At 36.8% G+C, this 14396-nt stretch overlaps 1 protein-coding gene across 4 annotated transcripts in view; it reads right to left on the minus strand.

Annotated features, from left to right (window-relative positions):
- Positions 1 to 14396, minus strand: part of HPS4 (Hermansky-Pudlak syndrome 4 protein) — a 264255-nt gene that overhangs the window by 57371 nt on the left and 192488 nt on the right. For all 4 annotated transcript variants that reach the window (XM_090384360.1, XM_090384353.1, XM_090384371.1 and 1 more), the window contains one exon: positions 2759 to 3522. In XM_090384360.1, coding sequence (XP_090240486.1) covers positions 2759 to 3522 — 764 coding nt within the window. The remainder of the gene's footprint in view (positions 1 to 2758; positions 3523 to 14396) is intronic.

The raw sequence follows: 14396 nt of genomic DNA on the forward strand, positions 1-14396 counted from the left end.
ATTATACAGGGTGTCTGTAAATGATGTTTCCACTTTTGATAATTTTTTATTCAGAATTACTTCAAGATTCAGAATTACTCATGAAACACATACCAGCTGAAAGATCGATTCAATAAGTGTTTTTAAATTGGCACTCGACTGCCAGTTTTACATTGTACCCACTACGTAGTGCTACATTCGCCAGAATGGCAAAACGGCAACCGGGCTGAAGAAATCATTCTATGTGTTGGCATTCCATGCAACAAAATCTGTTGTTACAGTGCAGCCAATGGATTTCTTTTTGTGGGTTATGTGAAGGACAATGTGTACATCCCTCCACTACTGACACTGCAGGAGCTGAAGGCACGGATCACAGAGGCCTTTGGTAAAATTCGTTGCGAAATGAAGTACAGCATGTGGCAGGAGATTGAATATTGCTATGATATCGTTCGAGTTACCCATGGTGCCCACATGGAACTTTACCAATGACTTTTATGTACCTTCATAAAACTTATTGAATTGATCTTTTAGCTGGTATGTGTTTCGTGATTATAGCTTGAAGTAATTATGAATAAAAAAATATCAAAATCGGAAACATCATTTACGGACACCCTGTATATATATCATAGTTCTTGAGTGAAACAGTTATGTGGTGGAGTTAGATTAGTTTCTTGTAGGCAGAAGGCAATGTAGAAGCTATAAAAATATGATAGCCTCTACAAACAATATTTGGGTTACCAAGAAACCCTCAATTTGCTTTTGAGGGGCTGAAAGTTTTATGTCGCTCAACTTGACTCTTCCACTTCTTTAAAAAGTATGGTTTTCCAGTATCTGTCTCCTTGGTGAACAGTTTTAGAATCTGGTCATCCTGGTGTGAACTATCTTCTAAGTACATGCAATCTGTTTGGTTTGTATCAGGAATAGCAGATATTGCAGAATTCTCTTGTGGAACAGCATTTGGCATTTTTACAACTTTACTTTGTTTGCTTGTTTGATTTATTGGTCAGTGGGCAATACTGAGCACACAGCTAATGATTTGCTTGGTGGTAATGGATATTTGTCTTGTGGCTACTTGAGCATAAGTTTTCCTCTTACAAGTTCCAAATTATGTGGATGTCTTCGGGATACAAGGTCTAACAGGTATTGGTAAACTGGGCACTGTTCTCACTTGACAGAAGTTCTTCACAATTTGCTTTTTTATGTTCTTTATTCCTGGTGTGCAACTTGTGCATCATTTTCATATTTTTCATTCTGCTTTACAATTTCAGTACTTTCATTCATTGTTCAGGTTCATGGCACTTTATGTTCAAATTATTCTCAAACAATAAAAATTATTATAAACAATTTTTCAAATAACTTATATATATTTACATTAGCAATTATTCAAAATAGTTTCCTTACTTATGGACCACCCTCTATACTTAGATATACTATATATATCATTTTTTAAAAAACATTAATATTTTAACTGATAAAGTATATGTTGCCAATACATTTTTTTAAAGCTGGATAGAATTGGAAAGATGCTGCCATCATTGCCGGACTTTCAAGGATAATGGGAAAATAACTTGTGGCAGAAAGTGAAGAGCCATTCCAAAGGTTGATTAGAGTCATATATATCTTCTGTTATAAACTTCCATTATAATAACTCCAGCTATAATACTCCAATTTATAGCACACTTTTACCTGTTTTTTTTTTTTTTTTTGTCCATTGGGATGTGAAGTATTATGCATTTTTAATGGCTACAAATCCTGTTTAAACACTTTTTTGCTTATCTCTCTCTCTCTCTCTCCCCCTCTCTCTCTCTCTCTCTCTCTCTCTCTCTCTCTCTTCTTTTTAAAGAGCTTTAAAGAGCCCAAGAAAGAGGAATAAACCAAGTTATTTCCTTCCTACTTTTTAAATTTTTGGGTTTGAGAAAGGAATGATAAAAGCTAAATTATAGGGAATAATCACAGTTTATTTCATTCATAGAAATTATTCATAAAAATTGAATCTGATGTTTATTTAATATTTAATTTGAATGGCTGAAGGTAGATAGGCCACTCTTTAGCTATTCATTGTGGCTGAGGGCAAATAATGCTGGATTTTTAAAAAAAGTTTAGGACAGTATCCTCAGTTTTTTTTTTTTTTTTTTTTTTAATTAATATTAATTTTTCTTCTTTCCTTGCTGGTACAGTATTAATGTCTTTTGTATGTATGTATTCAACATGGCATCAATAAATTGTATTAATATTAATTATTATTTGCATTATAATTATGATAATACTACATTTATTACATTTAAAAAATAATATTCAACATATGTTTAGTTTAATCTAACAAAATCATTTTACGATTTTTAATTATATTTTTAGAAAAAACAGTAAGCAGAGTACATTAGGTGTGCAAGTTTTCAACTGAATAAGTTAAGGTGAGTGTCATAAACACTGTAGGAAAAAAAAAAAATCAGTTATATACCAAAATATTGATGAAAAATGAAAAATAGATTCCAAAAAGGGATCCCTGCTTGTAATGTTTTTTGCAGCCAGTTCCTTCAAAAGCATTATAAGTAAAGTTTACTGTGCATGCATGTTTGCACACACACACACACAACTCTTTTCATAGAGACAAGCTCATAATTTCCATTGAGGTACTCTACTCATGTAAAATGGGATGTCAATTAATATGAAAGGAAATTGATATTTTTTAATTCAAAAGATACAAGTGAATAAATTAATATCTGAGCAAAGAATGAAACTATTAATTTACAAATTAATAAAATGAAAAAAAATTTCATACCAAGGTATTTATTAAATGTGCACTATTGCATATGAGATCATCAGCAATTAGTACCAGGACTGTATCATTAAAATTTTGTACAAATAGAACTAGTTCCTGTATTTCATTTTCATCACTACTATTTGAACTATCATCAGCAGAATCATCTTTTACATCTGATAACAGAGAAGCATGTGCCACTTCATCTTCCAGTTGCTGACCAACTGCACTACGAACTGGAGTTGATGTTTTAAATGATGCTTTATATGAGTATTCATCAACACTTTGCCTGCTGCTTTTTTCTTGCTGGATTTCACTGGGATAGATGTGAGAATAAGCAATTTCTTCTTCTGCAAGTTCATTATTAGAAAATGTTGACAGTATCTGTCTAGCACTTTGTATCTTATCTTTTATATCACAGGCCTCAATGGATTTAGGTTGTTTCCCACAGAATTCTTTCAATGGCATAAATAAATCTTTTACCTGAGTGTTCATCAAAATTAATAAGCTTGAGCAGGAAGAACTATTTCTTACTTTTGCTGATGTATGCAAGTTTAATTTTCTAAATTTACACAAACTGTCTTGGATATCTGTTTCAGACTTCCACTTCTTTAGAGAAGAATAACATACAGAATTCCACACTGAATATGGATGGCATAATAATGAAAGATCAACAATAACAGATTTATCTTGATGCACAGCAGAGTTGAAATTATTATTAAGACATGTAAGTTCACCAGCAATACAATTCTGAGAATTTGAAATAGGAATAAATCTTGCAAGTGCTAAAATAAACCAAAAAAAAAAAAAAAAAAAAATCAAGCACTGAATTTTTATTTTAATTTAATCATTGCTGAAATTATGTTACAATCCGAATAAACATAACAAGGCACACTAAAAAATAAAATTCAATTAAATTATAACTAAAATAAAGTAAAAACAAAAAAATCACCAAATTAAATATAAAGATGAGAAAATGGAACAGGATTGTCTAACCATTATAGATTTGGAGGTAACCGGTTTGCTCTTAACATAACCAGTAAGCCACACAATACAGCAAAACTAATTGATGTCAACTTTCTCTTGATTAATTTATCAATAAATGATATTTTATTTGATATGGTGATTTTTATTAGAGGGGATCATTGCAGGAAATTATGCTTATCTTGACCTACACTTTGATTCTGGTGAATGAGAATTACTTGCTAGACACAATTACCAGACATATATACAGTGACATTTAAAATTAACAAAGAACACAATTTTTTTTTATTTTTTTATTTTCATTTTATGTATTCACTTGTAACAACAGAATACATAAAATGGAAAACATTTTTCACATATTTTATACCATTTCAAGCTTATTTTTGGTATGCTAGCTTGGGGGGGAGACAAAGACGAATAGATTAACAGTAGCCACTGGCAGAGGTGAATGAGATTCCTGCACTGCTTCTATTGGAATGAGCAGAAGCCTGAAAAACAAGATGCAGGATATGTCAGAGACTGCTGGGAGTCATTGCGGTACAAGTAAACACATGGGTTGGGTTAGGGTAGCTAAGAATAGAAATAGGTGCATGTATACTTGTGTGTACACCAATGCTAGGAGTTTAGTAAATAAATTTGATGAATTTGAGGTATTGCTCAAAACATCAAAGGCAGATATTGTTGGGATATCAGAGGCGTGCTGTCACACAGATATAAGGAATGCAGAACTGGAATTTGAGGAGTACAACGTCTACAGAAAGGATAGACTGGATAGGAAGGGAGGAGGGGTTATGCTATTAGTTAAGAAATACATAAAATCCAAGGAAGTGAAGCCAACGGACATCGCTGGACAGTGCAGTGTTGAGTCAGTTTGGTGTGACATAAGCATTGGGAGATCAAAATTGGGAGATCAATATAAACCCCTGGCATGGTGCCGTGAAGGGTATTGTATGGTCGTGGTACCTGCGTGTACCGGTGAACTGTACAATAAAGATCTTATTTTAATTTTCCAGATATTGACTGGAATTTGGGGGCTGGTCACTCACACACTAGCAAGGCTTTTGTGGATTTATTGGATGATTGTTTTCTACATCAGCATGTTCAGGAGGCAACTAGAGGGAGGAAAACTCTTTATTTGATTATCAGCAGTGATTCTTCATGCATTAAGAATCTGCAGATAAATGAACCACTAGGTGGCAGTGATCACAGTGTGCTGAAGTGGGATTTACTCAAAGAGGTAACTACCATTAGGGGTAAAGGGAAGGGTTATTGCTTTCGTAAAGGCGACTACGATGGACTGAGACAGTATTTAAATTCTATACAGTGGGACCAACTCATGATGTTACCAACAGCAAATGGAAAATGGGAAGCATTCAAAGAACTTATCTTGGAAGCTACTAGGCTTTACATACCAACTAAGAAATATTGTTCAAGGTTTAGGCCTAAATGGATGTCAGATGAACTAAAGAGGCATATGGCAGAGAAGAAACATGCATGGGATACATACAAATTAACACATGACACAGAAGCCTATGATAGATACAAGTTGATCTGTAACCAAGTTACAAAGAGGGTTAGGCAAGCGAAGGAAGATTACGAGAAATCTTTGGCAAGGGATGCAAAGATTTTTTTTTTTTTTTTTTTTTTTTGATTTGGTAGTTGTTGGCGCATCGGCTTCTGTGGCCATATTGCACCTCCCAAGGTTTTTGCAGTACTTTGATCCAAGCCCGAGGCGGGAATCGAACCCGTGACCTTTGGGTTGCCGGGCAGGTACTTTACCCACTCGGCTAGCCCGGTCGGCGGGATGCAAAGAAAAACAGCAAAGAGTTCTTTACTTATGTAAACTCTAGAAGGAAGGGGATGAATCAGATTGGTCCACTTGATATCGATGAGTCAACTGTTGATGATCCTGCTCAGGTAGCTAACAAACTAAATGAATATTTTGCATTGACATTCACACATGAGGAGTTATTTAGCGAGGGGAATGCCAGAGGTGTATTCAACTCTAGCAGTAAGCTAGAGAATCTTGTAATAACTGAGAGTAAAGTGGAGGTGAAATTGTTGAAAATAAACACAAGAAAAGCACCTGGGGTGGATGGGATCTATCCAGTTATATTAAAGGAGGCAGCAACGGAAGTAAGCAAACCCTTAGCCATAATTATGAGAGCTTCCTTGGACTCAGGGGAGGTACCCATGGAATGGAGATGTGCAAACGTGACCCCAATTCACAAAGGAGGATCAAAGGCTGACACAAGTAATTATAGATTTGTGAGTTTAACTTCTCTTCGCGGAAAATTAATGGAGGCATTGGTTAAAGAAGCACTACAGGATCATCTAGACAAGACTTCAGTTATAGCTCGGACACAGCATGGTTTTGTTAAGGGGAAGTCTTGCCTGACCAATTTGATTGGATACTATGATGCAGGGAATAACTTTGATATTTTATACTTGGATCTTAGAAAGGCTTTTGATACTGTTGCACATGGAGGACTGCTGCACAAATTGGAGCAGTGTGACACTGGGACAAATTGCTGCTGTGGATAAAGGGGTGGCTGAGGGGGAGAAGACAGAGAGTGGTAATCAATGGACACTGCTCATCGTGGACTAACGTTATTAGTGGAGTCCCTCAGGGCTCAGTGTTGGGTCCATTATTGTTTTCTGTATTTATAAATGATATTGATGATGGTATATCAAGCTTAATGTCAAAGTTTGCAGACGATACAAAGGTAGACAGGGTTGTCAAGGACACTACTGACACTATGCTGCTGCAACAGGATCTGGAAAAGTTGAGCAGATGGGCTGAGAGGTGGCAAATGAAGTTTAACATTGACAAATGTAAAGTACTACACATGGGGAAACAGCAACCCCAGAGCAACGTATCAACTCTGTGGTACTACACTAACAGTGGTAGAGAATGAAAGGGACCTGGGGGTGGTTGTGCGGGCAGATATGAAGTTCTCTGAGCAGTGCAGACAGGCTGCAAGAGTAGCTCATGGTGTATTGTCAATGATATATAGGAATTTTTCTAGCAGGGATAAGGAGGTGATTATTCCCTTGTATAAGGCAATGGTTAGGCCACACCTAGAGTACTGTATACAGGTCTGGGAGCCTCATTTCAAGAAGGATGTAGAGCTGCTGGAACGAGTACAGAGAAGGGCAACAAGATTAGTGAATGGAACAAAGGGGTGCTCTTACGAAGAAAGGCTTAAGTTTTGCAAATTTCAGTGTCTGGAGACTAGGCACCAGCGAGGTGATCTGATAGAGGTGTATAAAGCTTTGAATGGTTTGAGCATGCTCAATGCTGATGGGATTCTTCCTCTCGCTCAGAATAATCACCTGAGAGGGCATAAATTCAAATTGAAGAAAGACAGATGCAGGATAGACGTGCGGAAATTTGCTTTTAGCCAGCGAGTGGTTGGTTGGTGGAACAGACTTCCATCCCTTGTCGTGGAAGTTGATATGATAGCCTAAATAAGTTTAAGGCTCGGCTGGACAGGTATTTCGAACGAACAAAGGGGCGAAGTGGAAGTGTTTTTTTTTTTTTTTTTTTTTTGGCTGATGCTGCATAAGCTTGCTTTGTTGCATCAAATGCCTCTACTAATGCTACATGATGCTGTTTGTTTGGGGATTTAGCATTAGCATTAGTAGAGGCATATGATGCAAGAAAGCAAGCTTATTCAGCATCAGCCAAAAAAAAAAAAAAAACCCTCTCCCATTTCACCCCTCCGTTCGTTCGAAATACCTGTCCAGTTGAGCTTTAAATTTGTTTAGGCTATCAACTTCAACAACAAGTGATGGAAGTCGGTTCCACCAACCAACCACCCGCTGGCCAAAGGCAAATTTCCGCACATCTATCCGACATCCGTCCTTCCTCAATTTGAATTTATGCCCTCTGAGGTGATTATTCTGAGAAAGATGAAGAATCCCATTGGCATTGAGCATGCTCAAACCATTCAAAGCCTTATACACCTCTATCAGATCACCTCGCCGGTGCCTAGTCTCCAGACTCTGTAATTTGCAAAACTTAAGCCTTTCTTCGTAAGAGCAACCCTTTGTTCCATTTACTAATCTTGTTGCCCTTGTCTGTACCTGTTCCAGCAGCTCTACATCCTTCTTGAAATGAGGCCTCCAGACCTGTATACAGTACTCAAGATGTGGCCTAACCATTGCCTTATACAAGGGAATAATCACCTCCTTATCTCTGCTAGAAAAATTCCTGTATATCATTGACAAGACACCATGAGCTACTCTTGCAGCTCGTCTGCACTGCTCAGAGAACTTCATATCTGCCTGCACAATTACCCCCAGGTCCTTTTCATTCTCCACCACTGTCAGTGTAGTACCGCAGAGTTGATACATTGCTCTGGGGTTACTGTTACCCATATGTAGTACTTTACATTTGTCAATGTTAAACTTCATTTGCCACCTCTCAGCCCATCTGTTCAACCTTTCCAGATCCTGTTGCAGCAGCATAGCATCAGTAGTGTCCTTAACGACCCTGCCAACCTTTGTATCATCTGCAAACTTAGACATTAAACTTGATATCCCATCATCAATATCATTCATAAACACTGAAAACAACAATGGACCCAACACTGAACCTTGAGGAACTCCACTAATAACATTAGTCCACGTTGAGCAGTGTCCATTGATTACCACTCTCTGTCTTCTGCCACTCAACCATCCCCTTATCCATAGCAGCAATTTGCCTCCAATGCCACACTGCTCCAATTTGTGCAGCAGTCTTCCATGTGCAACAGTATCAAAAGCCTTTCTAAGATCCAAATATATAATATCAAAGTTATTCCCTGCATCCAGTTCTTTTGTGACTACATCATAGTATCCAATCAAATTGGTCAGGCAAGACCTGCCCTTAACAAAACCATGCTGCGTCTGAGCTATAACTGAATTCTTGTCTAGATGATCCTGCAGTGCTTCTTTAACCAGTGCCTCCATTAATTTACCTGGAACAGAAGTTAAACTAACAGGTCTATAATTACTTGTGTCAGCCTTTGATCCTCCTTTGTGAATTGGGGTTACATTTGCACATCTCCAGTCTATGGGTACCTCCCCTGAGTCCAAAGAAGCTCTCATAATTATGGCTAGGGGTTTGCATACTTCCTTTGCTGCCTCCTTTAATATAACTGGATTTATTAGGCACATGAGCATCTATAGCCAAAGTGCGCCAAGGATGCATGATGCAAAACAGCAAAGAAAATGGGTGATTTATAGGGTTGCATAATGGACATTCAAAAAGGGTGATTCAAAGTATATCGAAAAAGAGAACAATTAAAAATGATCCTATAGACTAATCATTGCCCAGTGACATAAAACTGTTTTCCACCCTCCAAGCATATTAACAACCTAACTATAACTTACAGTGCCTTTCGAGAACAATTTAATCTCTACCTTAATTTCTTCACAAAATAATTTGTCTGTGAGTTACATCCATCATGTAATACTTGACGGACCTAAGATTTATTCCATAAAATAACAAATGTATAATTTATTTTGCAAAAATAAGCTTTACATATATGTTCTTGAAATCAAGGGATTGATGAAGTCCTTCGATTGCAAAAACATCATTTCTGTCAGGTATTTGTATATCTTATACTCGTAAGCTCTATCTGTGAGACTATGATCAAGGGTGGATGTGAGACTATGATCAAGGGTGGAATTCAGGATCACTTAGACAGAAATGGAATTCGAAAGGACACTCACAGCATGGTTTTGTAAAGAGAAAATCATGTTTAACTAATCTGTTCAGCTATTTTGACAGGGTCACTCAAGAGCTGGACCTAGGGAATAATTTCGACATTGTTTATTTGGATTTCAGCAAAGCATTTGACTCATTCCCAAATGAGTGGTTACTTTATAAGCTGGAACAGGTTGGAATCGCAGGGAAAATCCTTAGATGGATAGCCGGATAGCTTCAGGGCAGGAGGCAGAGGGTTGTGATAAATGGTTATTCCTCAGATTGGGTTGATGTAAGAAGTAGGGTTTCCCAAAAATCAGTATTAGGACCACTGTTGTTTTTGATTTTCATAAATGACATCGACGAAGGGATAGAGGCGTGATATCTAAATTTGCAGATGATGTAAAGATTGGTAGAGTAGTTAATGATCGCCGCCAAGCAGAGCTTCTTCAGAATGACCTCGATAGACTTCAGGGATGGTCAGAAAAATGGCAGCTATGCTTTATCCAGCAAAGCGTAAGGTACTGCCCTGGGGAGCAGTAACGCCAAAATAACCTATACACTTGGTAGAGTTGAACTAAAGCCGGTAGCAGTCTATTATTAATTATTATTATTTTTATTCTTTTTATTTTATTATCACTAGTGTTTCCTTTTTTTTTTTTTTTTTGGCTGGTGCAGCATAAGCCATAGGCTTCTTTGCACCATGTGGCCATTGCAAATACTAATACTGTGAAGTCGTATCAGCCAAACCTATAATATCAGTAACAAATAAACTGATGACTCTAGCATAGTACAGAATTACCTTTCGGTTGGAAAATCAATTTTAATACAATATTTCTTTAACATGTTGACTGTCAAATATGGGTTAACTCATATTTGGCGATCTGGCCCAGGGCGCTGCATACAAGTTAACTCAGACTGATATGACTTGCCTTTCAGGTGAAGCTATGAGTATATTTGTAGTAAATACATGAAACTGATGGCTAGAGGGCTTCTGGGATAAGAATGAAGAATCAACCATGGTGTCAGAAAACAGAAAATTTATTCACAAATACATAAAGAAAAGTGTATTACTAAAACTCACGAAAATAATATTGTTTATTTGTGATATTTCTTGAAACATTCTTCTACACAAAGAGCTGGCTTCTCTTGGCAATGGACAATAATAGTGTGTTTCACAGCGTTTTTTATTTCTTGCACATACTTGGTATGGCTTTTTCACCATATCGAGTATGTACAAGAATGTTATGTTACTGCACATAACATTACTGCAATGATTCAAAATCAGTCTTACTTTGTATAGCCTGTCAGCAGATTGTAATGAATTATCTGTGAAGTGAAAATATCATAATATCAACTGAAATCTATTTTGACTCCTAAATGATCACCAAAACATAATATTGTAGAATGCACTTGTACTCCAGTAATGCTCTATTGAAGGAAAAGAACAAGGACCCATTTGTAACAAAAGTCGAAGGAACACTTTCATTTCTAAGATGTCAGTGTCCCTCCATCTTGATGACCTGGCAGATATTTGCGATTGTCCACATTTTTCAATTTCTTGCAAACTACAAATTAGTTTGACTAATAATATAAGAAACTCTTACGAAAAATATAGGCCTACCAATTTTTGTACACTAATTTCTGTTGTGTCCATTTTCAAACTGATATTCTCTTCAAAAATAAATTGTGGAGGATCTTGTGCTATTTCATTCCACAAATTATTGTCATTATTTGACATACTTACTGGCGGAGAATTAGGATTATCTTCAGGCTGGGAGCTGGCTTCATCTTCGCTATCCTCTCTTGAATCGTCAGAAGGTTCATAATTGTCACCGTCGGAACTAGAACAGTATGGCTCGTCAAAAAGCTCTTCAAATTCCGAGTCACTCACATTAGTATAGAGCTCTTCTTCAGTCAGTAAGTCAGTAATCTCTTCTTATCCATGTTTTTTTTTTTTTTTTTTTTTTTTTTTGTAAAAAAAAAAAAAAAAAACATATAACAAAGTACTAAATATAAGGTACACGACAAAGTCTGTGTCACTACTGTGGATTTACGCATAGTGCTGACTCATATACAGCGAATTCTACAAGTAACAACACACATGAGTTAATGTTAACTCGTAGTCGGCTGCCGCAAAGAATTTTCTATTACATACACAAAGTATGAGATAATTTGCGAAGCTTTTTCTTACAACAATAAACTTTTTTCATGAGTTTTGGTGATGAATATATATTATAATTTGGGTTTTGAATACTGTAATTTAACATGACTAACTCAAATTGGCTTTGGAGACCAGTTTACACAAATAAGTCTTGGAAGTCAATGTGTTAAAATAATCTTAACCAACTTTATCAACGTTTATACTGTTATTTATATGTAGGTTAGTGAAAATGCATCATTTTAACATAGCTATCTACCAAAGCAGTTAAATTAATTAATTAAATTGGCATAGTTTTGGTTATATCTCATATTGTAACTGCCTTCACAACAAGTTGCCATGGTATTGTACTACCTCGAATAAATAACACTTCACCAGTGGAGAAGGCTATTGTTATTTATTCTCAGCAGATACCACCACCCAGACAGCACCGTTTCAAAGCTTGATGGCTTCTCTTTGGTGGGTGGGCAGGTACCCTGGTGTTGCAATAGTGACAACCCAGTTATGAAGTATAACTTCACAATACGAGAGATGCCTGATGGTGCATAGTGATATAGACTATATTAGTATATACTGTTATTTATATTAAGGCCTCTGTAGCTGAGCGGTCAGGAAAGGGAGTGTAGCACATGCTTTTTTGAGTAGACTGCAGTTCAAGCCCCTGACTGCTAAATACAGTTGATCTGCTTACCTACACTGGACCAACGTGGCAGATTACGGTCCATTCCCTCAACATGACTTGTTGAGGAGGCATCCATTCTGCAGAGGAGTCACAATTGCTACAGATTTATTTATTTATTTCTATTAATGGAGTGATTCTTCAACTTATCTCTCTGTTTTCCCCTTACTCCTTTAATGTATGTATGAGATTATAATAATGGGATTATACAATTAAACTTTATTTTTCTTTTATCTGTAAAGTAATTATTAATAGTTTTTTTTTTTTTTTCAATTACCCTTATTTAGGTCAGTTGCAGTGCATCCACACTGCATTTTTTTTTTTTTTTTTTTTTTTTATGATAACCACAAACACAAGAGGTATTAGAACCTATAGTACTTAGTACCGTACTGGGTTGGACGTTGAGAAGATGAAAGAAGATATTTGTTGACATTGGACTTGAGCTTCTGTAGACTGTGATTTTCAGGAAATACGTACGAAGGAAAGTTGTTCCAGAAAACAGCAGTTGAATGAATAAATGAGGAAGATAAAAAGTTGGCTCTGTGAGTTTTAAATAAATGGATGTTGGCTGGTGGTGGTACGTGCTCGTACTGTTTTCAAAGAGTGAGAGCAGAAATTATAGAAGTCAATTCAGAGGAACAGTGCCCATGGAAGTATCTGTAGAAAAGGCCTGCAGCAGAAACAGTATGTCTATGAGACAGCAAGCGGTGAGACTGTGTTAGAGGTGAGTCATTAATTAACCTAACTGCCCTCTTTTGGATGGAATCTAGAAGCCTGAGAGAGATTTTGAGAACAAATGGAGAAATACCATCAGGACCTGGAGCTTTCTTGGCATCAAGATTCATCAATAACCGTTCTGACATCCTTTTGACGGAAGACTACAGGAGGCATTGAATGGAGCATGTTGGGAATGGTGAGAAGTTTTTTACCAGGATCATTAATACATGAGTTGGAAGAAAAATGGGATGCTATCAGGTCCGCTTTATCCTTGGCTGAAGTGAAAACAGAACCATCTGGTTTTGACAGAGTGGGGAGCAGAGATGGGCAAAAGTTGCGGCCAATAACTTTGGCAAGAGACCAGAATGCTCGGCTACCATTAGGGCAAGAAGAAAGTTTTCTACTCTTAGCCTTTTCAAAATCTAGTTTGGACTGATTAATAACTGCTTTAAAATTGTTGCGAGCTTTGATGTAGGCAGAAAATGAAACTGAAGAATTGGAAACAAGCCAATTATGATATGCAACATTCTTCTCTTGAACAGCCTTAGCACATTTATTAGAAAACCAAGGTTTAGATAAAGGACAAGATTTTAAAGTGGAGTGTGGAATCAAGCAATTGATTCCTACAAGAATAATTTCACTGACACGATCTGAACAAACATTAACATCACAAGTTTTGAAACAGTAATCTGACCATATTTTGCATTCTTGTAATGCCAAACAACACGAGGTTGGGAATAAGCATGAGATAAAGACTCCATTGAAGAAGAGACAATCACCAAGTTGTGATCTCAAGTGCCTAAAGGACCACTTCACTTCTACCGTGTACTTAGAACAGTTGTTTGTGAGAAAAAGTTCAAGCATGTTGGCTGCATGGTTAGGATTGTCTGGTATTCTGGCAGGTAAATGAAAAATCTGTGAGAGGTCATTAGTAATTGGAAGAGCCTCGGCATCTCAACCAGCTTGGTAGGTGTGACTAGAAAACAGGAGTTCTGAACATTAAATTCACCAAGTAAAATTACGTCACTGTTAGGAAAGTTGGACTGGAGAGAGTCAAGTCGCAAAGAGAGAAATTCAAAGAGCTTCAAGTGATTAGTGGAGTTGGGAGAACAGTAGAGACAACAGACGAATTTTACACAATTTGGTTGAGAGATTTTAAGAGAAGATCGAAAAGAGGAGATTTCAAATTACCAAGTCTCTGACGGGAATATCGGAACGGACATATGCACAAGTACCACCTTTGAGGCAAAAGGAATCATACAGCGAATAATTTTGGGCAACTGAGATGAGCAGTAGATGAATCAACTGATAACTGAGATTCTGTCAGAAAAAGTACATGGCAGACTGCAAGTGGAAATGGACATCGCTGAGATTAGAACTGAGACATGTATATTTGTGAAATGAACTAGGAAGTGTTTGGGAA

The sequence above is a fragment of the Mastigoproctus giganteus genome, chromosome 1, assembly GCF_048544385.1.
Source record: "Mastigoproctus giganteus isolate SK-2022 chromosome 1, ASM4854438v1, whole genome shotgun sequence".
Classification (NCBI taxonomy): Eukaryota; Metazoa; Arthropoda; class Arachnida; order Uropygi; family Thelyphonidae; genus Mastigoproctus; species Mastigoproctus giganteus.